Source organism: Rhinolophus sinicus, linkage group LG01 (genome assembly GCF_036562045.2).
Source record: "Rhinolophus sinicus isolate RSC01 linkage group LG01, ASM3656204v1, whole genome shotgun sequence".
Classification (NCBI taxonomy): Eukaryota; Metazoa; Chordata; class Mammalia; order Chiroptera; family Rhinolophidae; genus Rhinolophus; species Rhinolophus sinicus.
This window is the reverse complement of record NC_133751.1, coordinates 164,799,040-164,826,130: the sequence shown is the minus strand read 5'-3', so window position 1 is coordinate 164,826,130 and position 27,091 is coordinate 164,799,040. Positions and strand designations below refer to the sequence as shown.

The 27,091-nt window shown below is 36.7% G+C and overlaps 1 protein-coding gene across 4 annotated transcripts in view; it reads right to left on the bottom strand.

The window, feature by feature from the left end:
* The window catches only part of ITGA4 (integrin subunit alpha 4), a 142,895-nt gene that overhangs the window by 61,876 nt on the left and 53,928 nt on the right, over positions 1-27,091 (bottom strand). For all 4 annotated transcript variants that reach the window (XM_074338800.1, XM_019752831.2, XM_019752833.2 and 1 more), the window contains 5 exons: positions 5,396-5,502; positions 5,158-5,287; positions 3,352-3,419; positions 1,855-1,987; positions 434-519 (listed from right to left, as the gene is read on the bottom strand). In XM_074338800.1, the coding sequence (XP_074194901.1) occupies positions 434-519; positions 1,855-1,987; positions 3,352-3,419; positions 5,158-5,230 (360 nt within the window). In that variant the 5' untranslated portion in view covers positions 5,231-5,287; positions 5,396-5,502. The remainder of the gene's footprint in view (positions 1-433; positions 520-1,854; positions 1,988-3,351; positions 3,420-5,157; positions 5,288-5,395; positions 5,503-27,091) is intronic.

The window sequence follows — 27,091 nt, the reverse complement described above, 5'->3', positions numbered from 1 at the left end:
AACATTTACATGACAATGTAACAAAAACTAGAGCCAGAAATATCATCTTACTCTTTCCAATCATACCATAAAACATGTAGCTCTCTAAATTTCCCTTCAGCTGTAAACTTATTAACCAATAAATACATTCCGTGGGCATCTTGAGATAATTCTTTCCAAAAACAATTTAGTCATAAGAAGGAAAAGTTTCATTTGACTTATATAATTTCCCTTAAAAGCTTTTCTGCTGAATTTTATCTAAAAGCCATATGACTTTCACCAATTCCATTAAATGTAGCACCCTGTTCATCATTGCTAGCTTTCATTCCTAGAATTTTTGCAGTTCCTCCTTTAATGTCTTATCTCTCATGCAATCTGTTCAAACCTTTGTAAATATACAAATAAATATGCTAATAATAAATAAATGTAATAAATACACAAATGTATATCTTACTTTACCAATCTGTTCATGTTGAGGGGCTCCTCCAACTACTTCGGTAGAATGCCTACTCCGAAAATGACCAGCTCCAACTGAGTATCCTTCAAGGAAATGGAGACAAGTATGAGAAACATCATTTGCAATAGGTATAATATACCACCACAAATCCACGCATAGAATTAAATGAGACTGAATTCCAAAGGACTACATTAGAGTCTTAAGAATATTTAGCATAGCAATACACAAAATTGGTCAGTCATTATATGCTTTAATCAATTATTAATATGTGTATTATGAAACTAGTCACATGGATTGTATTTCCAAGTCCTAGAAATTGAAGACAGCAACATGTTTACATTTGCTTTGTGAATCTGTGTAGTATCAGGACATGATAGCTTCTAGGATTACAACAGAAATTTTTTAGAGTACATAAAATATGACATTTGAAATCTTAAGTACAGAAACTTCCTAAATTTCCACTTTTTTTGCCGTGAAATCTTCCTATTGTGATTCAATTTTATGATGACAGAAAAGGGAAAAATATTTTTACTTCATTATGTGATAAAAGGAATAATACCAAGTTACACTTTTATAACACTTCAAGATTTCCTTCAACCATAAACAAGTAAATACTGAAATGTATATGAATTTCTTGTTTGAAAGGAATTCCTTCTGTTTGAACATGGAAAAATAATACTGCTTTTTCTTATTGTAATTATTTGAATATAGGCTTCTCATATTTGAAGCACATACGGTTTAAGCAAATCTGTACTGTCTAAGAGACTACAGGAAAAGCATTCCCTTTACTATAATGGGAATTAATGCCAGAAAAAATTTGTGTTTCTGTAGAAATACAGACTATAAATTGTCTTACTGCTAACTTATTAAATAAGAATAAGAAGATAAAAATAGTCAAGTTCTGGGAAATATTCTAAGAACTTATGAGGAAAGATCAATGAGCTGTTTTTAGACCCATGAGCTTCATAATGTTACTCATTGTCTAGAATGCTGTCGATAGTCACATTGATTTTAAGTTGATCCTTTCAGAAGCTATACTTACTTACTCACTCAGATATAATTAAATGAGCTAATTCACGTAGTAGAGTGCTTGCAGAAGTTCTGAGGATATGGTAAGCACTCAGTAGATGCTACCTTTATAATAATCAATTGACTGCATCAAGATACAAGCTTACAAGTGTTTTACTGCCAAGCATAAACTAAACCAGGAGTTCTAGTCTAACAATTACATATTGATGAGTGGAGTTACATATGTAAAATAGTAAGTTAACTAAAGTCTTATAGATTATATTTTAGAGACAAACTGTCTTTTTAATTGCCACTAGCTATTTTGATCTTTTGAAAATACAATTTCCCTTATTTGTAAATTACTAGTTTCTGTCAGAAAGATTATAATTTGAGTGTCAATTTTTTAGTACCTAAGTAACTTCCAAATTCCACTCGATTGTCGTCGTGGTCTAAAAAAGCCTTGTATTTATTTCTGGTTATATTGTAGACAAAAACAGACCCTTTCCAATAATCTGATCCTGGGGCTCCCATCACAATTAAATCCTGTAAGAAAAAAAAAAAGTTTATCATAATTTAAAAGTTTAATCTCACCACCTAAAACCTCTTCCAGGTATACAGTTTAAGTAAATAATGACATTTTTATAATAAATTTCTGAAATCTGAGCATTTTATAAATTTAAAAATGCATCAGGAAAAAAAAAAAAGCCTGAGAAGCTAGATAATGGAATTTTCACCTAAAAGTATGGGTTTTTTGCAGAGAAGAAACACTGGAACTTTCACTTCACAGTTACCGGTGGACTTAGAAACCAAAGGTAGAATTATTGAACACTAGAGTAAGCTTTCTAGAGGAAAGCAATGTGGTTTCTATTAAAGTAAATCATATCTGGGTAATTCATTACTACTCATTACAGAGATAATCATGTGTTGCCAAAGAATGGAAGTGGACTAAATTTATTTCCATTTGCAAAAAGCCATTAACTAGTTTCCCTAACAATGTTAGCTTAGAAAAAAATAAATCCAATAGAATTTGGGGACTATTTGATGGTAAATACGAATTTAGGATAAGAAACAGAGGGAAGGTTGGAATGAGCAGACACTTCTCTGGTAAAATATGACAACTTTTAGCAATTAAACCTATTAAACATATTTCTAAATTTCCTAAACAATCCTGAACTTAAAAACAAAAGTCAATTTAAATCTTGAACTTAAAAAAAAAAGGTCAATTTAAGTATAAAGAAAGCTGAAAGCATTTTTTTTTTTTTTACATAGCAGGTAATATTTATGGAAATGGTTAACCCATGGCTTGATACAGGCTGTCTACGTAGATTCAGAAAACATTTATAAATTTATTATGGGTTTTTTTCAGAGAAACTGGGAGATTTGGGAGTTGAGTGCAACCATGATATCTCACTAGAAGTCAAGGTTAGAATAACTAGAGTGGTAGAAAGAGAATAATGGAGTTTGGGAATACATCTGATTTAAGAAGATATTAAATTCTTAAATATCTCAATTCTCATAATTCTAATGAAAAGAGTGGATTCATATGCTTCCTTGCCCCTTCAGCTCATAAGTAAAAATAACATACGTGGATATTTTCAATACCTAAATTAACAAAGCAAATAACTATAGTTACTTCTAATTTACATTAAATTCTTAATGAAAGTAATATTCTTTAGTACAGACTTTTATTTGGACTTATGTGGCATAGCCATATAAATATTAATATTTTCTCAAAACATATATGAAATATTGAGTGGTGAAAATTAAGTCGTAATGCTGTACTCTCAAATTTAAGAGACATAGTCAGATGTTACACAATTTTTACTGTAAAGTATAATATCATTGTCTTTAGAAGAATTAAAGTTCTATAAGTAAACATTTACTTCAGCTATCTTTTGGGCTATTACCTCTGTGTAAAAACTAGATATTCCAGCTTGACATGATGCAAAATTTTCTCCAAATTTCTTGACATAATCTAAAGTAGAGAAACAATTCAAAATTTCATTTAAAAATAAATACAAAATCTGTATATATATATATATATTTATCTTATACTTAAAAATATATAGCTTTTAAGGTCTATATGTTCCATTACCTTATTTTTAAAATAATAGCAACTCTGATAAAACTGAAAACCACAAATCTCTTCCATATTAACCTTCAAAAAATCCCTATGAATTAGCAATAAAGATATCTACTCTTGCCTTTTAATGGGGAAAATATGCAGCGCACACTAAAAAAACTGTCAAGTGAGTATCTAAGACAGAAGTAGGATTTGTAGCTTCTAGTCTAGGTTTCCTTTTAAAATAGCCTTCCTACATTTTTCCCAGCTGAAAATAACAGACGGAGTCAAGATCTGCATGGACCCTGAGGGTCTCTTATTACAAAGTCCACATGAATGGATGCTTTGGGACTTACTATGATGACAAAGCTTTGCTTCTCTTGAAGACTTGACATAAGTAAACCTCTATAAAAATAAGAATTAGGACCCCATTTTGCTTTGGCTTTGCTAACTAGAAAAGTTAAATGAATTGCTAAGTCATTTATAATTAATATTCCCTGTCATGATTTTTCACTCCTTTTTATATCTTCCCTGACCTTTTTCTTTTTTTTTTTCATTTTTATAAATTTCCCTATCATTATAGATGTCTTAGGTTTATGTCATCTTCAATCGTTCGTAGAGTGTGGCTAGGTATATCTGAGCAAAAAATAAAAACTGAAGATGTTTAAAATGTAAACCATAAACCATTAGGAAAAAGAGGGTAATAAACATACAGAAACCTGAGTTTTACCACAATTAAGAATTTAAAATTAACTTTTTACCTTCTTGGCAACCAAAGGTAAATCAGTAATATATATGATAAAAGCTTCTCCACGACATCAAATGCCAGAGAGAAAAGACACCCGTATTAGCAGAATCAGTAACTGAATTTGCATAAGTGGTCAAAATTTTGTTAGGTAACAGAAATTTTCTTTCGATACTCGGGTAACGATTTTGGTTAGAAAAATTAGAAACTGAAGTGCATATATATTTAATTCTGAGTTTTCTAAAGACACATGTTTAGAATTGTACTTCTTTGTAGATTTCTTGGTTAATGCTCTGCTGACATTCACCCCTAACTTTGTTCACCTCAGTTATTTATGTCCTACCTCTGCATGCGTCAAATGCTACCTGTGACCTAGAATGTTTGTGGGAAAAACTTTCAAACTTAAGATACCAATCCCTTGTTGTTTTAAGGAAAATATGTGAATTTGAAAAAAAACAAGGACATAATGGAAAATATTTGCTTATATTATACTTGAGTCTTTCTCAGTATTCTTTGAGCAAGGCAGAGCAAGAAACCTAAACAGCTTTCTTCTTTCTGATTCGAATTTCAATCTAATTTCATAATTTTAAGTGTACTCTATTTGTTGAGCATTAGACTCACTTATACTGAATTGAAAATATATTTAATGCAAAAGTGGGTAATTATTAACTAGTTTATAGATTTAAATTAAACTGTAGAATTTCTATTCCTACAATCACAAAGTACATTTAATAATGAATACTACTGCAATTGTGTAAAAAAGGATTATTTGAGTAGTTAAAAAGAATACAACTATTTCAAAGACCTCCCCCCTCTGCACATCCAAAATTGAAAGTAATTTGCAAAAAATTTAAAAGGTATTCACTTGTTTCTTTTGATCCAGCTAATATCAAAATCATGCCTTACCTTGATAACATGGAGCTATTCTTTTACTCAGTTCTGTTCGTAAATCAGAGGGCATTCCATAACAAACACCCATGGGAAGCTTATTTTCATTCTTTATATAAAATATATTTTTCCATCTATGCCCACAAGTCTGCATAAAACAAACAAACAAACAAAATAGTAGACCAAATGATGTACAAGTCACACCCAGAATAACTGATTTCATGATGTGATCAGTGGATCAATTCCAAAAACCTACCAGGATGGATCCATTTTCTCCTGGCTGTCTAGAAAGCGTGACCCCCAACCACTGATTGTCTCTGTCTTCCAAACAAGTCTTTCCACAAGGTTCTCCACCAGGGCTACCTACAACATTTGAAATTAACGTTATCATCAGTTATCTTGAAAATCATGCTATTCTACAACAGCAGAGAAAATTAACACATCATGCTTCTCCCCAGTGTTTTTCTTCAACCATATGTGGAGTGCCTTCATCCCCTGCTTCTCTAACATCTTGTATTCATTGCACAATGTAGGGGTAACTGTGAGTTACTCTGTGCCACAACTGTTCTCTCACAAGGTGAATTTTATTTGTAGAACAGACTGGTAACATCATGAAGAGATGGCCTCAATATAGTAGATAGCTAACCAACATAATGAGGATGGGAGAAATCCAGTGTAAGCCAACACAGGCTGCGCCAATACAACGGCAGTACGTGATGCTTGGCAAAGAATTTGTACCTTTGTTTTCACCATTTGTCTAGCATCATAGACAGCGTTACCAAAGCTCTTTTTAAGACATTTCTTGTATTGCGACATTAAGAATAAGAGATAACAATATGGTCCTCAGCATTTAAACTATAGTTTATTGAAGCTGGAAGGTGATATTGAGCTGGAAGGAGCATGTGGAAAGTGACCATGTATTCTAATAATGCTTATGGTTTACATTTATGGATTGTGACTATTCTCCATGAAGAATAAAAGACTGAAAAACTAGATTATTTCAGTAGTAAATAAACTTCAGTAAGCACTTTGGCAAATCCATGAATAGCCAGGTAGTCAAACATAAATATTATTCATGTACAATACAGTACTTCTAAACTGTACGAGAAAAAGTGACCTTCCCAGTGATAACTTTTTCTTTTGTTAGAGTGACTTCTTTGCTTTATAGCCAGGATGCTGTATTAAAGTGATTTCAAATAAGTCATTTGGGGAGAGGATAAGAGACAGTATCTTAAGAATCCTTTGCTGTCTTTATTTTCACCCACTTCAATTGCCATGTGACAGTTCTAGTCCACCTGAGTTTAATTCCAAAAGCAGGTAAACACATTCACATCAATTTGATTGGATAACTATGTCAAACTTGGATTTCTTTACTGAATATTAAACACTGCTCACTGGTACCAAGTTGTCATACATTTTTAGGTACCATTCTCTAAATCATTAGGTATTTCGTCTCCTATAACTTTGACCTCTAGATAAAGCTTCCTGGGAAAACTCAGAATACCTACATAGATAAGGCTAATATTTTGAAATGGAAATTATTTTCAGAAAATCTCCTGGGCAGGAGCGATTTTGTTTTAAGGAGTATAGGAAGATGTTTGTGTAATACTTGCTTGTTCTCCAAAATGTTGTTCAGGACAAACAACAAAACACCTCAACACAGCTGAATGGAGGAAAGCTTCCTAGCGCCTTCTCTGGAGATTCTGATTCAGTAGCTCCAAGTAGACCCTGACTACCCCAGGTGATTCACATGGCCTGGAACACTGTTACAATAGAATGTAGATAATGTTTATCTGGCCAGGTTTCTTATAGGGAAGGGAAGATGACTAGGATGGAAGAATGCTGGGGTTGATCAGCAATGTCTACTTAGAACGGAAGGGGAATCTTGCTGCAGCCTAAACCTTGATAAAAGATGGTCTCGATGGAAACATAAGGTCTTTTTGTTAAAACTAATAAAGAAAAAAAGGAAGGCAAGAGGGAGAGGGAAAAACAATTGTATTGTGTTGTGTTGGGTAGTGAAGGTCTAACATAAAGTTATTATTTGGCTGTATGATGCCAACATAATTGAAGGAAAGTGAAAGAGTGACAAATTTTAATTTTCACTGTGATGTAATTTTCAGTTTTGTCTTTTCACTAAAATTGCCGGTTACTTTTTTTTTCTAATGTCAAAATTAGATGATAAATGGTAGATTCTGTTTATCTGAAGTTGATGTTCCTATTATTTACCACTTCAATGAAATATCTTCTGTGAACATACCCAAGTTTTCTAAATTTATAGTCTTTCAGACAACTCAGCAGGAGGAAAATAAAGGATAGGAGAGGAAGGTCACAAATAACACCTATTGCTATTAAAATGTGGTATAATTAATGGACACTTTCATTAAAATTATACCCAATATTTAGAAACAAAATTACTGTTCTAGAGATGCCACCCAAAAAGTTAAAGTAAGTGTATAATAGTTTAGAACCATGCAATACTATGTGAATTGCTGGATAAAAATGGCCAAAAAGTTTTTATGTGCAAAAACAGTGAATTGTTATTGTCTGTTTCTTGGCTGAGTTCTTGTATTTTTAATTTTTTAAATGAAGACTGGAGAAACTCTTGTGTGATTAAACTGTTCTCTGGAGCCATAGAGGATTCTACATTGTATATGTTTTAGCTCCACCAGGTGATATCATGATGTCACCACTGCTCAGAGGCTCACACTTAGGTTAGCACACATCAAAAGCAAATGAGTCACTTTCCCCCTTCGTCAATGTCGCTTCCCTCAAACATCTCTCTCCATGTCTGAATCTCTCTCAGAACTCTGGGATTTACCACCGACGCCCCTGCCCCCCTCAGATCCCATTTCTCAGGCCTTTGGCCAGAATTACACCACCAGGTTTCCTGCTTCTTCAGCTTGCAGATGGCAGATCATAAGACTACTCAGCCTCCCTAACTGAGGGAGCCAATTCCTATAATAAATCTCCTTTTAAATAGATAGACAGATAGATTTACCTAACCTACTAGTTCTATTTTCTCTGGTGAACCTTCACTAATACAAGTACATGTATTTATTCACTATTATCCTGTCTACTTCCAAGACTTGGTAAGTGATGACCTAATTCATCCTGACCAGTTACTGCAGCTTGTTCATCATTAGCCCACACCCAACACATAGCCCAGAAACATGTGCTGAAAATGGAAGGCCAATAAATGAAAAACAATTCAAAGATTCTGTCATGTGGGGAGTCATGCAGGAGACCCTACTCGCTATGCCATGTGTCATGCAGGGTGGCATGCTCTGGTGGCATGCTCTGGTCCCACTCCCCACATAAGAACGCAGGATGTGGTGAGGCCAAAAAGGAACACCCATGGAGCCATAAGTAGGGGAGTCATACCACTATATTCTCGCCTGGCTCCTGGGTTGGAGACACAGGAAGAAGGAGTCACACTGTCCGCAACCCACCGTGCTAACTGCAATCCGTGCTTGCTAGCTCAGCCACCATCTTCTTGCTAGCCCCCATTTTCCTGCTAGCGTAGCCACAGCAGTTATATTAGTGGCCAATGGCTCACTGGTTACAGCTGACGGCCAAGTAGCCACAGCTGATGGCCATCCAATCACAGTTGATGGCCATTTACTACCGGAACTAGCACCTTTCTACGTGAGGCCGAGAGCCTGGAAACTGCACTTTGGGGCTCTGTCCCCACAGCTTCCACTGTGGTTTGACCAAGTATCTCTATTTGTGTTTTGTATCAGAATTTGAAAGGTGAGTCCAAAAGGATGAATGCACAGGAAAAAAGGAAATTCATAAAAATGGCAAAGTCATGAAACAACTATTCTTCCACATAAAAAATCAAAACAAATTCTAATAAGTGAACAAACACACAGACTCACATTTACACAGGTTTCTCCTTTTCACCTCCTCACACAGCTTCTGCCAGCAACAATAATACTGAGGTACTTTTAGCACTGGTTACAAGACAGGATCGGTTCAAAGAACAGCCTATCAGTCCCTACTACCATTTTAGGTCTTTCTTAATTTCCAGGAACTTTTTTACTGTTTTCTTCTGTAGCGCCTGCAGAACCTTGGCAGAAAGGTCAGATCTACATATCATCAGTTTATGCTCAGGGCCTCCTCCAGAGCTTTCCCTCAACCTTGCTCACTCCTAAGTCCACTCCTTTATCATGTGGTTCTCAGCCATGACAGGCATTAGGGTCATCTGGGGGCAGTTTTGAACAAATACTGACACCTGGTTCCCACTCCCAGAGGTGCAGATTTGATTCATCTGGATTGAGATCAGAAGTTTTTGAAAAGCTCCCCAGGTAGTTGTAGTGTGCAGTTGGGCTTGTTGAGCAACTGCTCTACAATGTAAATGGTTATGTCTTTTCCTGTATCATATTATATTGGAAAATAAACTACTTCCTTTTAAAAATAATAATAATGATAATACTTTTTTGTCCTTTCTGGTTTCAGCTAGATATTGAAATAGGGTATCAAATGCTAAGCAAATTTTCTTCATGTGAAAATATAGCATTTCTATTTTGGTCTGAAATGATGACTATTAAAACGGTCATGGGAAAGCTAATTTTCATGAATTTCCCTGACAGAGCATCATAAATAAACTCAGATTATCTTTATATTTTACCCAAATGTCATGCTGAAGTGATTTATAATCTGGTTTTCAACTCAGCTCATACATTACTGGTCTAAACTCTTAGTAAATCAAATTAGCTTCATAATTGAAAAAGTACTTTACATGGTTTAACATAAAAGAGGTCAGCAGAAATTAACATGTGATAATTTTGCATGCTATTGTACAACTAGAATGACTAATTCTCAGTGCAGTTGAATGCATTTTCCCAGTAGACATTAAAAACACAAAGCCATATAAAAACCACACCTGTCATTCTAAAAATTAAGCCCACATTTCTCTCTCTCTCTTTTATTTAATTATTTTTTTGTTTTTGTTTTTCATTTGGGAAAGAAAATATAAAGATGTGTGCTTACCTCTTCAGTTTTGTATTTCCATCTACTAATTTTGTATTAGTACACAAACGCGTATGGGTATGTAATTGTGACTAGGCAGTAATTTCAACAGGGAAATATAAAGGATGTTGTACAAAACCAATTAGATATATATTTTTTACCACCTCTTTTTTTGGTGACGCGAGTTTTAGTGTCATTGTTCTAAAAGCCAAAACATGAAAGACTATGGAAGACCAGATAATCAATCTTGAATGTCACCTTTGTGAGGGCAGATTGTGACATTCCCACAGCACAAAACAGGGCCTTCCATGCAGAACGCAGGAAGAAAATACGTATTTGCTGAAGGAGGGAATTCTAAAATACATTATACCACAAAAATCCTTTACTAGATTTACTAATCTGTGGGGACAGAGCCCCAGAGAGCAGTTTCCAGGCTCTTGGCCTCACGTGGAGGGGTGCTGGCTCAGGTAGTAGATGGCCATCATCTGTGGCTGGTTGGCTGTCAGCTGTAACCATTGAGCTGTTGGCCATTAATGTAACTGCCGCAGCTACGTAGGAGAGTCGGTAGGTTGGCAGCAAATTGGACAGCAGGTCGCACATCGTGTGAATCCAGCCTCCAGTGAGACTATAATGATATGACTCCACTACCTATGGCTCCTTGGGTGTTGCTTTTTGGCCTCACCATGTCCTGCATTCTTATATGGGGAGCGGAAGCAGAGACCCTGCAGGCCGCCCCGCATGACACTAATCCTTTCCTGTAAAAATTTCACCGAACTCTCAGAAATCTAAGCTTTGGAGAGGTCTTCTTCCTTCATTACTCTTCTTCCCTACTTCTCTTCTAAAATATTATCCCCTTAAATTTTAAGATAGTAACAGATGGTCTGAAGGGAAACAGTGTTTGTAGGTCTTTACAAAGTGTTATATGTGAGTAGGACTATTTAAGACTCAGAATCAGCTGGGGTCCACAGGAGGTACTTATCTCAGAGCCTTCCTGCTAGGATTATGAGTAAATGAGATATGTGTGAAGTGCTTGGGCCAGAGCCTAGCAGAGAAAGCACCCAAATGTTAGTTGATGGTGACATTATTATTATTTTAAAGATTAAGCTAAACATATGATTAAGCTATACACATGTCATGGCATACACCCTCCTCCATAAAATATCTGTGGCACATTGCTGTCATCACTGAGGCCTTATACACGTTCATTCAATTCTCACAGTAGCAGCAGAAGACAATCTTATCAATCCCACTTTACAGATGTGAAAATTGAGTCTTAAAGAAGTAAAGAAACTTGAACCGAATACAGGCTAGTAAATGGAAACGATTACAATAAAAAACTTATCAGAAATAGAAGATCTGTTACTTCTTACTACTCTGTAGTATATACAATAGAAGTCAAGAACCATATGATTTCACTCACATGTGGGATATAAAATCGAAAGCAACAAATGAACAAGACAAACAAACAAACAAAAACTCATAAACACAGACAATAGTATGGTGGTTACCAGAGAGAAAGAGGGGTGGGCAGGAGGTAGAAGAGACTAAAGGGTCAAATATGTGGTGATGGAAGGAGACTTGACTTTGGGTGGTGAACACATAATGCAATAGATAGCTGATCTATTATAGAATTGTACACTTGAAACCCATATAATTTTATTAACCAATGTCACCCCAATAAATTTAATCCAATTAAAAATAAGTCTACAAATATTTCAGACATATGAATTAACTGGAATCAATTTCACTTTCTAAATCTTTTCATCGGAAAATGTGTAAAATATCACATATCTGCCCACAGACTGTACAGTCAACTTTCTAGTGTTTAAGAAAAATGTCACTTACTTGGTCCCACGCTAACCCTGCCCTTTTCCTCTGTTTGTATCAGTTCTCAGTATCTTGACATTTCCACTGAGGAGTGACCAAGAGGAAAGATCAGACTCAAAGTTCTTCTGTCTATAACTTGTTAACAGCTTGAGTGAAACCTCTGTGGGTAGGGGTGCCTGGGACTTTGGGATGTAATGACATGTTTGGTTTTTCTGCCTGTGCACTGTGCTGTGGCTTCCCCGTCACTTCAGACATTTGATTGGGGCTCTCAGTCTGGCTTTCCAGCTACTAAGACAACATAAACATTCATCTGATCTTTCAAAACATGTGATGTGATTTCAAGTGTCAGAAAAATAGTGAAAGTCCTTACTTCTACCAATTACCTTTTGCAAGTTGAAGTTCTGTTTCATTGAAAGAAAAGTCCTATATGTTTCAAACTCTTCCATTCTAACTTTTTCTTAAATAATCCTGAAAAATGAATGACTCTTGTTCTATGTTTTATAAAGAGTCATTCATTCAAGATAGCTTTGTTTGTAGAAGCAGTATTTACTGAGTAAAAATAATTTTACAAACTCATTCCTCAACCTCAATTCAGAATATTTAAAAAAAACATACGGAATTAAAAGTGAACAAATCAGTTCAAATATGACAAGATTATAAGACCTACCATTGCAGGGTTATGAAAATTACAGAAAATTTATACCAGTGCACGTAAGACTGCCTGGCACCTAATAGGTGTTCATTAAATGGTAAATGCTCCGCTCCCCAGCATACTGACATTATGTTAATTTGGACTCACCAGCAGAGGGAGCTCACAGTGCTGAGAGATTTGATCAGCAGCCTTCAGCTCTTTAAGCCAAGTGGCCCCCTTCTGCCAGTTTTTCTTGTTATACCCTAATTACTATTAAATCCATTATGTTTACTATATTAAGCTATGTACTTTTCTCATGCATCTAACAAAACGTGATGATGATGTTTCTAAAAGATAACAGTAATATCTGTGAATTCCAGACTAGTAATAATAGTAATTTTGAAAAATAAAAAATAAAATATCCATGTTGTTGAGATGATACGGGACATGAGCGTACTAAACTTCCAAGACCATTGCCTCCAGCTTGTCTAGTGGCAAACAAGAGTAAAACTATCAAAATAAACATCAAGATTAGAAACCATTCTCAAAGCTGCCCCCTGCCCCCCCCCCCCCCCCCCCGGAAAAACAAGTACATACGTGTCATATTCTCAGAGTTCCTAGTCAAAATCTGATAATGGCTAATAATCATACTTATTTAATGTGAGAAACAACTAATATAATCATGAGCCTGAAAAAGCCAGCTATTTCAGTCCTCTATTTCATTTCATATATATTTTTACTTTATAATTTTATTTTACTGTGTTGTATTCAGAAAAAGAGTTCAACACTGAGGTTAACGTCCACAGGGAGTAGTGCCAAGTTTTAGTGTTTTAATTTTATAAATCTGGGTTGAGTCATCACAGGGCCTCAGAACTCGAGAAAACCAGGTCGCTTTTGAGCTTGATTCTAGGTTCAGGTCCCTCCGGGACCTTAGACCCAAACATTTTAAAATTCCTTCAGAAAAGCTATACAAACCTTTTTACTAACTAACGCAGAAAAATATACTGCAACTGATATACTTGGTGAGCATAATTTAAAGAGGGAACGTTGTCTTACAATAATCACTAATATTTATTATATGCTTTCTATGTACCCAACACATTTTAAATACATGTAAACATATATATTAACTCACTTTTCATTACATCCCTAGGAGTAGGTATTATTGTCACACCAGTTTTACAGATGGAGAAGCTGAAACAAAGGGAGATTTAAGTATTTTGCCCTAAGTCACACCCCTAGTAAGTGGAGGAAGAAAGGATTCAAACCCGCAATGTCAACCACCACTCTATACTACCTTATGATGTGTTATTAATACTTTCCCTGTTAAGCAAGAAAATAACTCACATATTGACATTATTAATCCTATACTAATTTTATTTCTAAAATAAACCTACTAAGATAATAATATTAATTTCCAACATTAGAAAATAAGAAAAGTCTCTACTTCCATGGTTTTCAGTTAATTTCTTGGACTTAAGGATTCATTTGAAAAACTGTCCCTAATATATGAATAACTTTTGAATGGCTTTGATATAAGAGCAATACAAAAATGTCAAGAGAAAAAACTCCAGGGAAACCTGCACTCGCTTAATGCTAGGTGGCCAATATTGAAGTTCTGAGCTTGGTTTGGGAATTCCCAGGGTAGGACAGAGGAGGTCAAGAAGACAGCAAGGTTTAAAGATACGTGAGAGAAGTAAAAGTCAGTCAGGGAGTATATGGCATTGTCCTGCACAAACGGAGGGTCAGAGATGAATTACAAATATCAGAGGACAACTTTCCCTCCAAAGTTTAAAGGATGAGATAAGATGTTACAGAGACAATGATTTGCAAACAAAATGATATTCTAACGAATACTAGAGAACTTGCACACACACACACACACACACACACACACACACACACACACACAAAGTATGGTGTTAGGGTGCGGTTGACCTAGAAAGATTTCAGGAGCAGAGGCTACACACGGAAAGAGCCTTCTACATAGGGTGCAATTTCAGAAGGACATGTCTAATCCACTGTACACAATATTTCCCATGAAAGAGATCTGGTAACTACGTCTACATGCTTAATCTTTCTGAACATATTCATTGAGAATTATAGTGTTTCATATAATTTATATGAAAATGATTTCCTTTTTTTTTTTATTCTTAGGGGTAAATTGAGCATCAGAACCAATATACTGCATCACTGAGCCCAGTCCTGTCCCTTGTAAGTCTACTTCTATGTTTTAATTTGATATTTCCAAGTACTTCAAAAATAGAATCCCCTGTTTTTAAAGATGATCAGTTCTCAGCTCCCGATCTCAGGAGTGGGTATTATTGTTTAGATTGCCTGGTGCGAGTAGGCAGAGAGTTTGGAACCCAAGACTGGCCGTGCAGCACCTCGGATTGATGCAGAAGTGTGCAGCACAGGATCTCATCCAAATCTGAGAAATGTATCCATCCATTTCACATTTATTGCGCTTTTATTATGTGCTCATCAAAACTGGTGAGAACTGGCTCAACTGTTCAGGTGTCCGCTGTTCTAGGAAACCTCTCATCATCCAATTTCTTCTCCCTTGCTTGTGTCTCTATCATCACACTTATTACATTTTCTCTTAATTAATTATTTGTTCACCTATCTCTCCTGTCATCTCAACTGAGTTCTTTGAGGGCTTCAGCTATGTCTTATTCAACTTTCTATTCCCAGTACCTAGCATGAGTAATTGATAAAATTAATTTAGTTAATGAAGGAAGAACCCAGTTAAGAGTTGTTGACACTTGCTACCAATGTTTTCTCACTCTTCTCCTCAACCTACAGCAGTATGGTTTCACCACTAAACTGGTCTTACCAACGTTACTGATGAACTGATTCTCTCTAAACCCAAGGAAACCTCCTAAGTTCTCACCTGGCTTGAACTCTTGGCAACTTTTGGTACCACCAACCACTCACTATTCTCAAAACCTCTCATCCTTAGACTTCCATTGTGCCACTTTGACCTAATTTCTGTGCTACCCCTATGGCTTTTTCTTCTCAGTCTTTTTTTCAGGCTCCTCTTTTCTTCTCCAGTGGTTCTCAACCATGGATGAATATTGGTATCATTGGGGAACTTTGGAGAATCCTGATGCCCAACTAAGGATTCTGCACTCAATTCCAAAGTGTGTTTGGGGGGATTTTCCACACCACCACAATTCTCCACCACCAGCTGGGCATCCTACAGTTCTGACACTATCTAACAGGAGACAGCATCAGATCACACAGGTTAAGGGCTCTGTCCTACAAGACTGTCCCCTCCCGCGGGACCAACACACACACACACACACACACACACACACACACACACACACACGCAAACATACTTCAGGTGCCAATCACAAATCCAGGTTGTCACCTGTGCTTCTGACCAACTGGCTATCGGAGGTTCCAACTATCCTCTCATTGGGTGTGGTTAATTTGCTAGAGGGCTCACAAAACTCAGAGAAGCATTTTCCTTACTAGATTACCATTTTATTATGAAAGGATACAACTCAAGAACAACCACATGATAGAGGTGCCCAGGGCAAGGTATGAGGAAAAGGTACAGAGTTCCTATGCCCTGAGCCACTCTCCGAATGTCCATGTGTTCACCAGCCTGGAAGCTCTCCAAACACTGTCCTTTTGGGTTTTTACAGAGGCTTCATTACATAAGCATGATTGATTAAAGCATTGGCTATTGGCAACTGATTCAACCTCCAGCCCCTCTCCCCATCCAGGAAGTCAGGGGGATGGTACTGAAAGTTCCCACCCTCTTATCACATGGTTGGCTCCTTTGGCAACCAGCCCCCATCCTTAATTGGGGTCCAAAAGTCACCTCATTAACATAACAAAAGACATCTTTGTTTCTCATCACCCAGGACATTCCAAGGGTTTTAGCCCTGTGCTAGAAAAAAAGACAAAGACCATATACATAATTCTTATTATAAATCATAATATCACACCTACCTAGACCCATCTCCAGAAATTTTATTAATTTGAGATGAACACTGGTATTTGTAAAGCTCTACAAGAGAATCTAAATTACAGCCAGAGTTGAACAGCACTGTTCTTGCCATTTCTCAAATTGTAGGCATCCTCTGGCATCTATCCTGGGCCCTAATCTATTTAGCCTAGAGATTTCCCAGATTAAATTCATTAACCTCCAGGGCTTTTATTGTCCATTACCTTCAATTCTGAATTGCCAATACAGACTTATCCTGCCCACATGACCCATACATTTAACTGATCTCTAGATATTATTTCTATATCTCATAGAACACAGCACCATCACCCATCCAACAGTCCAAGTCAGAACCTTCATTAACGTCTTTGAAAACTTCTTCTCTTTCATTGTTCTCATTTAATAATTACTAAGTCCTATTGATTCTGTCTTCTAAACAATTGTACTATGGATGAAAAAAGGGGCTACATACTAAACCTGACAAGCTCAGAGGAGGCCAGCATGGCAGGACCTACAAACTCAGAGACCGAAAGAAACCACATAGAATGGTCTGAACATAGAAGTTCCTAACTAAAAGTGAGTCATGGTGGGTAGTCACATCCTAGGTGTATAGCTTCCTTGACAAGGGTCAATCTGTACCTTAAACGAGCCTGTCTACTGTCTTTTTGCATCTAAGATAACATACCTTTGAAATGTCAGAATAATCACCTTTTCCAAACCCCTCAGGGCACAACCTCCACACCAGAGCACTAGACTACAGAACCCCTCATTGTTATCTTGTTACCCAGATACTATTTCTATGTGTTCTGAATGTTATTAACTATCCTGTACCCACCAATGTAAAAAAAATATATATGAGTCTCTCTGTTTTTTATCCAATCCCAGAGATTTCCCTGCTGTGCTTTCTCCAGCCCCTTTAATCTACCACCAATAGAATTCATGTAAACCTCCTTACCTCTCCTCTTTTGATTCTAATGTATAAAATAAGCTGCAAAACTGGCATTCTCCAGAGCATTTTCTCAATTTGTTGAGATTCTGAATCCTGGCCATTGTCAGGTAGGCTTAAATAAACTCATAAAAATTCTCTACACATTTGGACATTTCTTATATCGACATTTCCTTGGCATAGTCGGCAGGATTCCAAAGAAGCTCACCCAGGACCATCTTGTGGACCTGGACCCAGTGCTAGTTACCAGCAGGGGCCCATTGTGCCCCACTGGCTCCCAGCTTTGCATTTGGTGAACTTGGGTGAGTTTTTCTTGGAAGTCTGGACTTCCCTGTTTTAAGGTAGTAGGCCATAACTTTATCTGAGATGTTCTTAAAAAAAAAAAAAATCCTCGAGGTGTCACTAAAGGATAAGCGTTGAGATAACTAAGGGACAGGAGAATAAAAATGGGTGGCTGGTTTTAATTTTGGCTTTTCAGTTGAAATTTCTTACTGAGAGTCTGAACAAAACCTTTGGCAAGATAAATGAGAGCTTGAACTCATTCAACTCTGAAAATAAGGGGCATTTACTCCCTCCAGCTCGAATTTTAGATATTCTTAGGTGACTCAGAATCTCTGTGGAGGTGTCTGACAATACCCTCAAGACAAGCAGGATCCCATAGGGAATTCCAATAGAACTGAAGTTAAATAATTGATGAGTCTGGGGACATATACATAAAGGCTGGTTACCTAGCGCTCCAAGTACTCACAGTTGTACTAGACAGCCAGGGAGAGAAACGGAGACATGTAAGAAGGTTGGAGGGACTTGGGAGGTGACAGCCCCTTGGAGCTCAACCCATGAACTGCACACGTCGACCCACTACACAATATCCCTAGAAATCTTTTCATTTCTTCAGACTTTGCAAATCTCAAAAGAGAACTAAAATTAGCATGGGAAATTGTGACTCCAAGGCCAACAAGGCTCCAGCTCCCTCCTCCCATTAGTATTCCTGCAGATGTACAAATCATAGGGAGCCTTTAGTTACAAGTACTTATAGAAATGGGAAGATTTAACTAGAAGTGATATCAATTTAAGATAGCCAAAATGGAGCTCTTCTAACAGTTAACTTTTTGAGTGCACAATAGAAAAAAAAAGTCGGCTCTCAAATCAAACTGAATGAATGGGAAACTTACCTCAGCTGGCAAATACAAGCCTTTGAAACGGAACTCAAAGAGACTTTCTTCTCTCCATGAAGTTAACAAGAAAAATTTAGAGACTCTCTCTGAACTAAAGAAGGTTTCTGAAGCTGCTCAATGCCAACACCCCACTTTTCCCTTTTCTCCAACTGTCCCACTGTATCCTTTACTTCATTGTCCAGACTTAACTCTCTTTTCCTCCTCCTTCTCCTCTCTTTCCTCCACCTCCTCCACCACAGTTCCATACCATCCTAGGGGACACTCAGAATAGAAAGCCTGACCAGGATACACTAAGAAAGAAAAGGCAAAATAGAAATTCTGGCAGCTTCCTTAGGGGAAATGCCCATCTCAGGCAGAGAGGAACCAGTGACTCTATACATTCCTTGTACTAGAACAGAATTAAGAATCTACCTAACGATTTACTCAACCCTCTCCAGGACCCTGATGTTTCACAAAGGATTTTGATTTGACTATTAGAACATATGATCCTGGCTATTCTGACCTATTCCAATTAATACACCTACTGGTTTCTGAGAGCAAAGCAACAGAATGGCAAAATAAGGTTTGCTGAGAAACTCCTGTAGAGGACTTAAAAAAAAAAAAAAAAAAGGCAGACTAAGGAAAATACAAGGAATTGGCCCATCAGCTTTACCAAGCATTATCTGAGATATTTTTCCCCAGAAAATGGACTGGACCAAGATCCAGTAATGTAAAGGAGAGACAGATGAACCAGCGCTTGATTTCTTTGAGCATTTCAAAAAAACTTTTAAAGAACACTCAGGTCTGTCTCCAGACAGTTTTAAGGACCATCAAAATCATGCCTTACTAAATTCAGCATTTTGGAAGGATTAGATAAAGAGCTTATAACTCTGATTAAACAAACTAAATTAAATTGGCCGACCACATGTACTAATGGCAATTCTGGCTGATCAACTATCTAAAACTATTCAAAAGACAGAAAAAGACAAAGCTGCCAAAATCATGAATTTACAGCTCCAGCAATTAAGCAATCAGGTCAGAACTCCCCCAAGGTCTTTAGGATAAGGGGAGAGAAGATTCTGTTTTTGTTGTAAAAAGTCAGGTCACCTTAACCAGGATTGTAAAAAACTGAAATGGGATTCAGGAAAAGAAAAAAGTTTGATAGACAAACAGTTTAGTGGTTACCAGAGAGTAAGGGGGAGGGAGACTAGTAGAAGAGGATAAAGGGGGTCAAATACATGGTGATGGAAGGAGATTTGACTTTGGGTGGTGAGCACACAATGCAATATATATATGATATGTTATAAAATTATACACTTGAAACCTATATAATTTTATTAACCAATATCGCCCCAATAGATTTAATTAAAATTTTAAAAAATTACAAACGAAATAATTAAAAAAGATTTATATTCTGAAAAAAAAGAAAAAGAAAAAGAAATAGAAGCAAGCATAGGGCTACTCCAAGGACTATGAGAGGGCATTTCCCCTTCTTACTAATACTTTTAGAAGAAACTGAAATTAACGTAAAAGGGGAAATTACTGAGGCCCTTGTAGATACTAAGACTACTTTATCTGTTCTTAATCCTACCCAATTAAGCTGCCCTCTCCCTCGGACTAAGCTTCTACACAAATACTAGGGACATCTAATCAACTGTTTTTAAATCAAAACCTGTTGCCTTCCAGCTAGGGAATGTTATGGGGCAACACATATTTTTACTAGTCAATTATGCCCCAATTCACCTGATAGGGTGAGACTTTGTTGAAACCAATAATGCCCACATATCCTTTTCCCAGAAGGGTAAAATGTACTTAGAATTAAACGAATCATACTGAACTGACTGGGAAAATAATGATTTTAAAGGAAACTCGATAAGAGGAAATTAATATTGAGACTGACTGAATGTTTGTTACAGGACATTCCAATGCAACTTTGGGCCTTTTCTACTATAGATATTGGCAAGATTAAGTCAGCCACGCCTATTAAAATAACTATTGATAATATTTTGCCTATACCTAATGCCAGTATCTTTTAAGACCTGATACACTAGCTGAAATTAAGCTCATTATACAAAATTACTTAAAAGTGGGATTTATAATTGTATGTACAAGCCCCTGTAATTCTCCTATTCTTCCAGTAAAGAAACCCAATGGGAAAGGATGGAGATTTGTACAGGCTCTTATAGCAATAAATAAAATAGTTATTCCCAGACATCCTGTGGTTCTAAATCCACATACCCTATTATCCGCTATTCCTGTGGACTGTCAATGTTTTTCAGTGGTAAATTTATGTAGTGCCTTTCTCAGCATTCATATATGTACAGAGGGTATCAAAAATGTATATGCATTTTAAGAAAGGGAAAGCTGTGTTAATTGTAATACTCAATATATAACTATGACAAAAGATGAATACAAGTCACATTTAACTTCTGCAATTACAAGAGGTGCTCAAAGTGGTTACCATCAACGTCCAGACACTTCTGATTACAGTGAACTACTGCTTGAGCATAGATAATATTTCTTAAAATGTGTATACATATTTTGGCACCCCCAGGGTGTAAATATATACACCCTGGGGGTGCCAAAAATACACACACCCACACACACACACACACACACACACACACACACTACCTAAAGGCTGATTTGAATTATGTTGAATTTCCCAGAAATTCCACTTTAATCCAATATGTGGATAATTTACTTTTATGCTCTAGGACATATCAAGACTCTCAAGAGGATACAATTTACCTATTACAACAGCTAGCCATAATGGGACATAGGGTCTCAAAAGACAAGTTTTGATTCTGTTTACCCCAAGTAAGATACCTTGGTTATCTAATAGCTAAAGATAAGCTATTAATTAACCTTGAAAGACTCAGTGGAATCCTATCCTCTCCTCTTCTAAAAACAAACAAACAAATAAACAAACAAACAAACAGCTTAGAGGATTCCTGGGTCTGACTGCATATTGTCAAAACTGAGTTCCAAAGTTTTCATTAATGGCCAAGATTCTATATATGTCTTATTAAAATCAGATCGACTGGATCCAATTCAATGGAACCCCAAAGGGAAACAAACTAAAGAAGCTCTGGAGTAAGTATTATCTAAAACTCCCACTCTGAGACACCTTAATCAAACACTTTCTTTCTTTTCATATGTGAAAATAAAGGAAATGCTTTAGGAGTTTTAACTCCAAAACATAGAGATCATCATAGACGCAGAGGATATTATATTCAGCAATTAGACTTGGTAGCCAAAGGGCTCTCTCCTGCATGACAGCCATCTGTGCTATAGCCATGCTATGCAAACAAACAGAAGAAATAGTAATGTGCTCTCCTTTATTTACAAGGTATGACAATTCAGTTCTTGAACTCATCCTAGAAAAAGTGCTACATATCTCATTGTTGAATATCACTACAGTCAACTTTGCAATACTCCTCTTGGGAAGCTATGCACCAATGCCAGCACCTAGTCCACCCTTCAAAGCAATTTTGGAACCCTTTTCCTGGAATGGCCATCAGAGCTTTCATTGTATTACCCTTGAGGCTCTGAGCGTCATCAAAATGTCTTTCTTTCAATATTTCCTTCATTTCAGGTAAAGAAAGAAGTCATTGGGGGCCAGATCAGGTGAGTAGGGAGAGTGTTCCAATACAGTTATTTGTTTACTGGCTAAAAATTCCCTCATAGACAGCACTGTGTGAGCTGATGCATTGCTGTGATGCAAGAGCCATGAATTGTTGGCAAAAAGTTCAGGTTGCTTAACTGTTTCATGCAGCCTTTTCAGCACTTCCAAAGAGTAAACTTGGTTAACTGTTTGTCCAATTGGTACAAATTCATAATGAATAATCCCTCTGATAGCAAAAAAGATTGGCAACATCATTGCAAAAGTTCAGAAATGTAATTGTCAGACCTTGTATTTTCCTCATCCTGTTGAATCTCCACTGAACTCTCATCACACTTAACACTTCTGTCAGTCAGCTTCTTAGGAAGTGCCCTTGCTTTCTGCTCTTAGTATTACTTTAACTAGTTTGAGCAGTCTTAATTCAGCAACTTTGCTACTGTTTTTGCAAGTTAAAGACATACCCGATTGTTCCTTCTTGTTCCTAGGAATGATCTACAGGAAACTCCTATTGATAATGCTGACTTAATTTGGCTGACAGATGCATCTTATCTGAAAGATGAACAGGGACGTTACTAAGTTGGATATGCAATAACGTCCATAGTGGACATAACTGAAGGTTCTTATTTACTTGAATGACATAAAATTTGTCCAAAAAGCTGAATTAATTGCTCTAACTCAAGTTTGTCAATTGGCCAAAGATCAGATAGCCAACATCTACAGTGATAGTTGCTATGTCTTTGGTGTAGCTCATGACTTCAGAATGTTGTGGAAGCTGAGAAGTTTCTTAAGTTCCTCAGGGCAGCCCATAAAGAATGGAAAACAGGTTGCAGAATTAGATGTCATACAGCAACCAAAACAGATGGCAATTATAAAAATTCCAGGACATTGTAAAGCCACCAGCATGGAAGCAAAAGAAAATAATTTAGCTGACACTGCAGCTAGACAAGCAGTAATAAGCAGCCAAATTATCCAGAACTGAGAATGTTTCTTGCTCCATATTTAATCAATAAAAACCTCTTTTTTACAGTTCTGACATACAGCTACAGAAGAAGAAAAGAGGGTATGACAACAAAAAGGGGGAAACTTTGACACAGACAAATAGATATGGTTTGGATCCAATCAGAGACCAATCTTACGTATAGGAGCTCAATTACCTATACTTCAACATGTACATGAGCTAACACATTGGGGTTCCTGAAAAGATGATTTGATGGAGTAAACAATATTACTGGAAATCTTTCATTGCAGTTCACAAAGTGTATAGTAGATGTTCTATCTGTCCAAAATATAACCCTGGAAAATCACCAACAACATTTCCCACTTCCTTTAAGTCCATTTGAGGCAGGGTAATTGGATTTTATCCAAATGCCACAATCGCAAGGATAGAAATATATGTTAGTTATGGTTTGTATGTTCTCTCATTGGGTTGAGGCATTCCCTTGCAGGAGAGCAACAGCCTTAACTAGAAGTAAATTACTATTGGAGAAAAAATAATTCCCAATCGGAGGATTCTCTCTGAGTCACATAGTAACTGAGGGATTCATTTCACTAAGCAAATAATGCAATCCATTTGTAATATTTGGCCTATTCTACAGCATTTTCATTGTGCTTATCACCCCAGTCTTCTGGATTGGTGGAATGTACAAATGGTACAATTAAAACTCAACTAAGTGAATTTTCAGCTTTTAATTTCCCTTGGCCAACAGCTCTCGCTATAGTGCTTCTCAACCTGAGATCTACTCCTTTTGGTAAACATAGCCTCTCTCATTAAACAGTCACTGGTTATCCTATGTATCTGGATGAAGAGACATCTGATCCAACCTAACTAAAAGGAGACATTCTGCATTATTTTCAAGGACTTATTAACCAGCTTAAAGAAATTGATAAATTAGTACTGATTCATATCACAGTGTGTTTCCAGGAGATGAAGACTTCAAAGACCATGACTTACTACCAGGAGATTTTGTCCATTGGAAAAGACATCAATTAAAGACTCTTTCCAACCCCTCGTTGGAAGGAACTTAACAGGTATTACTAACTAATCTATGTGTAGCCAAACTTAAATGTATTAACTCAAGGATTCACATTTCTGATTTAAAAAAAAAAAAAAAAAAAGGTGCCTAACAGGAAATGGAAATCTGCCCATCTCTGACACTCGCCTCTGTATACAGAGACCCCTCAAGGATGAGAAGCTGTCAATATCAAAGATAGGGAGCTTTCCTAAGACATCGAGAAGGCCTGTATACCTACAAATTGATGTTGAACTTAAAAACCATTGGTTTGGTTGTCTTTACTTGTCTATTACTAATAGTAGTCATAATAATAGTTACACTTGTTTGTTGGACTTTTCTCAGACCGTGTTCTTATAGTTAATAATTGCTGAAAGTATGCAAGGTAACTTTTGTATTATCAGTAATACTCTTTTATGGCATCTCTTTTGAAATGTAGAAGTAATGTCAGTGCAGAAGGAAGGAAAGGGATGCCTGTGTGTTTGAGAGAAAAGACAGTAGTTTTTCATAATAAGTTGGTTATTTCTGAATGAGTAAAAAAGAGACAAACTAAGAAGGACAAGGGAAGTTGTAGAAAGTTTGTTGAAAAGAAATCCTGAGAAAGGTATTTTATGTATGAATAATGCTAGAACCCAATTATGGGAATGTGTTTACCCCCTAACTCAACAAAGACTATTAACTAGATGGAAGTTGAAGTGGCTACAAAAAAAAAGTTGTCCTCCATAATGGCTTCTGAGGCACAGGAAATTTAATTATGAAATTCTTAGTGTCCTCCTGGCTTCTGGAAACTTTTTTAATGATAATTATAATTAACCATTGTGGTCTTACAGACTGGCCCATTAACCTTAAAGTTACAGTTCCCAATTGTACAACTAATAGGAATCAGATGAATAATAAATAATACTTGAGTGCTTCCAATGGGAAGCATATTAAAATAATAATAATAATAATAGTAACAACAACAACAACAGTAAAAGGGCATCCATCTCATTGTCAGATTGTGAAAACTACAGAAGTTTATGGTTGTGCCCGCAAAGTATAAGTAAATGTTATACTAGATGCAAAATAGAGAAAAAGTGATCCAGCAAAACTTGGATCATGATAGCGTGCAGGTTAGAAATGATCTAGAGTATTTTTTCTTAATGAAGGCCCATAAGATTTGATTACCTCCCATTTACCTGACCTTTCCTTTTGGGAAAAATTCATCCTTGACTTCCACCCAAGGTTAGGTCTTGCCCCATCTGCAATGGTCTACCATTTCAGCAAGACAAATGACGACACAAAGATGAGCCTTCCTAGCACCTAGCACCATGGGACCACATTAGCCAACCAAGAGGTTGGTCGTTAATATATCTCTTGATTGATTTATGATCAAAAGGAGGAGGTGTGGACAAAAAAAAGGGTCCACAAACTAAACCTGACAAGCTCAGGGGAGGCCAGCGTGACAGGGCCTACAAATGCAGAGACCTAAAGTAACTACACAGGGTGGTCTGAACATAAAAATTCCTCACTAAAAGCAAGTCATGGCAGGTAGTCACATCCTAGGTCTGTAGCTTCCTTGACAAAGGTCTATCTGTACTTTAAGTGAGCCTCTCTACTCACTTTTTGCATCTAAGATAACATACCTTTGAAATGTCAGAATAATCTTCTTTTCCAGACCCCTCAGGGTACAACCTCCTCACCAGAGTGGGAGACCACAGAACACTTCATTGTTATCTCGTTCTCAACATACCATCTCTATGTGCTGTAAAAGTTAATTATTAACTATCCTGTACCTACTAATGTAAAAGAAGTATGTGTCACTTTGTTTTACTTTTTATCTAATCTCAGAGATTTCCCTACTTTGCTTTCTCTAGCCCCCTAACCTACCACAAATAGGTTTCATGTGACACTCCTTATGCTTCCTTCTTTAATTCTAATTACAAAATAAGGTGCAAAATTGCCATTCCCTGTAGCATTTTCTAAATCCATTGAGATTTTGCTTCCTAGCCACTGTCGTCAGTTTGGCTCAAATAAACTCATAAAACTTCTCTACAGGTTTGGACATTTCTTACGTTGACAGTAGAATCTCTATTTTTCTCCAATCCTACTGCCTGTCTTAGTACAAGCACAAATCATTTGTAGCCTGAATTATAACAAAATCTTTGCACAACTGTCTCACTACTTTCAGTCTTGACCTATTTACTCCAAAGCAATCACTACTCAGCAAGGAGAAGTATCTAAAACACAAATCTAATCATCCAGTTCCCCAGATTTACTCACTTTAGGACAAATTCATACTCCTGAAGAGAGCTTAGGAAGTGGTACCAAAAATAATCCCTGTTTACCTCTCCAACCCACCATCCACATCACACGTTACAGTCCAACTGTATGCACTTTTCTTTCTGTTCAAAGATGCCACGCTGTCAAAGACCTCAGAGTCTTCATGCACACCCTGTGCTCTATCTGGAACCTTTCCCATAACCTCTTCCTCTAAATTCTGATTTTTACTTAGTTCCCCACTTGCATATCAGTTCCTCAGGAGGGTATCATCTTATTCTCCCAACTAGATTAGAGCTTCTCATCATAATTTCCTATAATAACCTAACCTGTGGGCTGTAAACCCCTTGGGGTAAGGACCATGTTTCTTTTGTATGACCAGTTTCTGGCCTTTTGGCATCCCTCAATGAATGACTGAATTGAATAAATGACCCACATGTACAACGGATTACCATATCTCACCCCAGAAGTGTTGCCCAGGGGATATTTTTTAGTCATTACAAATGTGACTCGGTGATCAAGTACACTTAAGACAAAAAAATAAAATGCATTTAGAAAACCTCATCTCT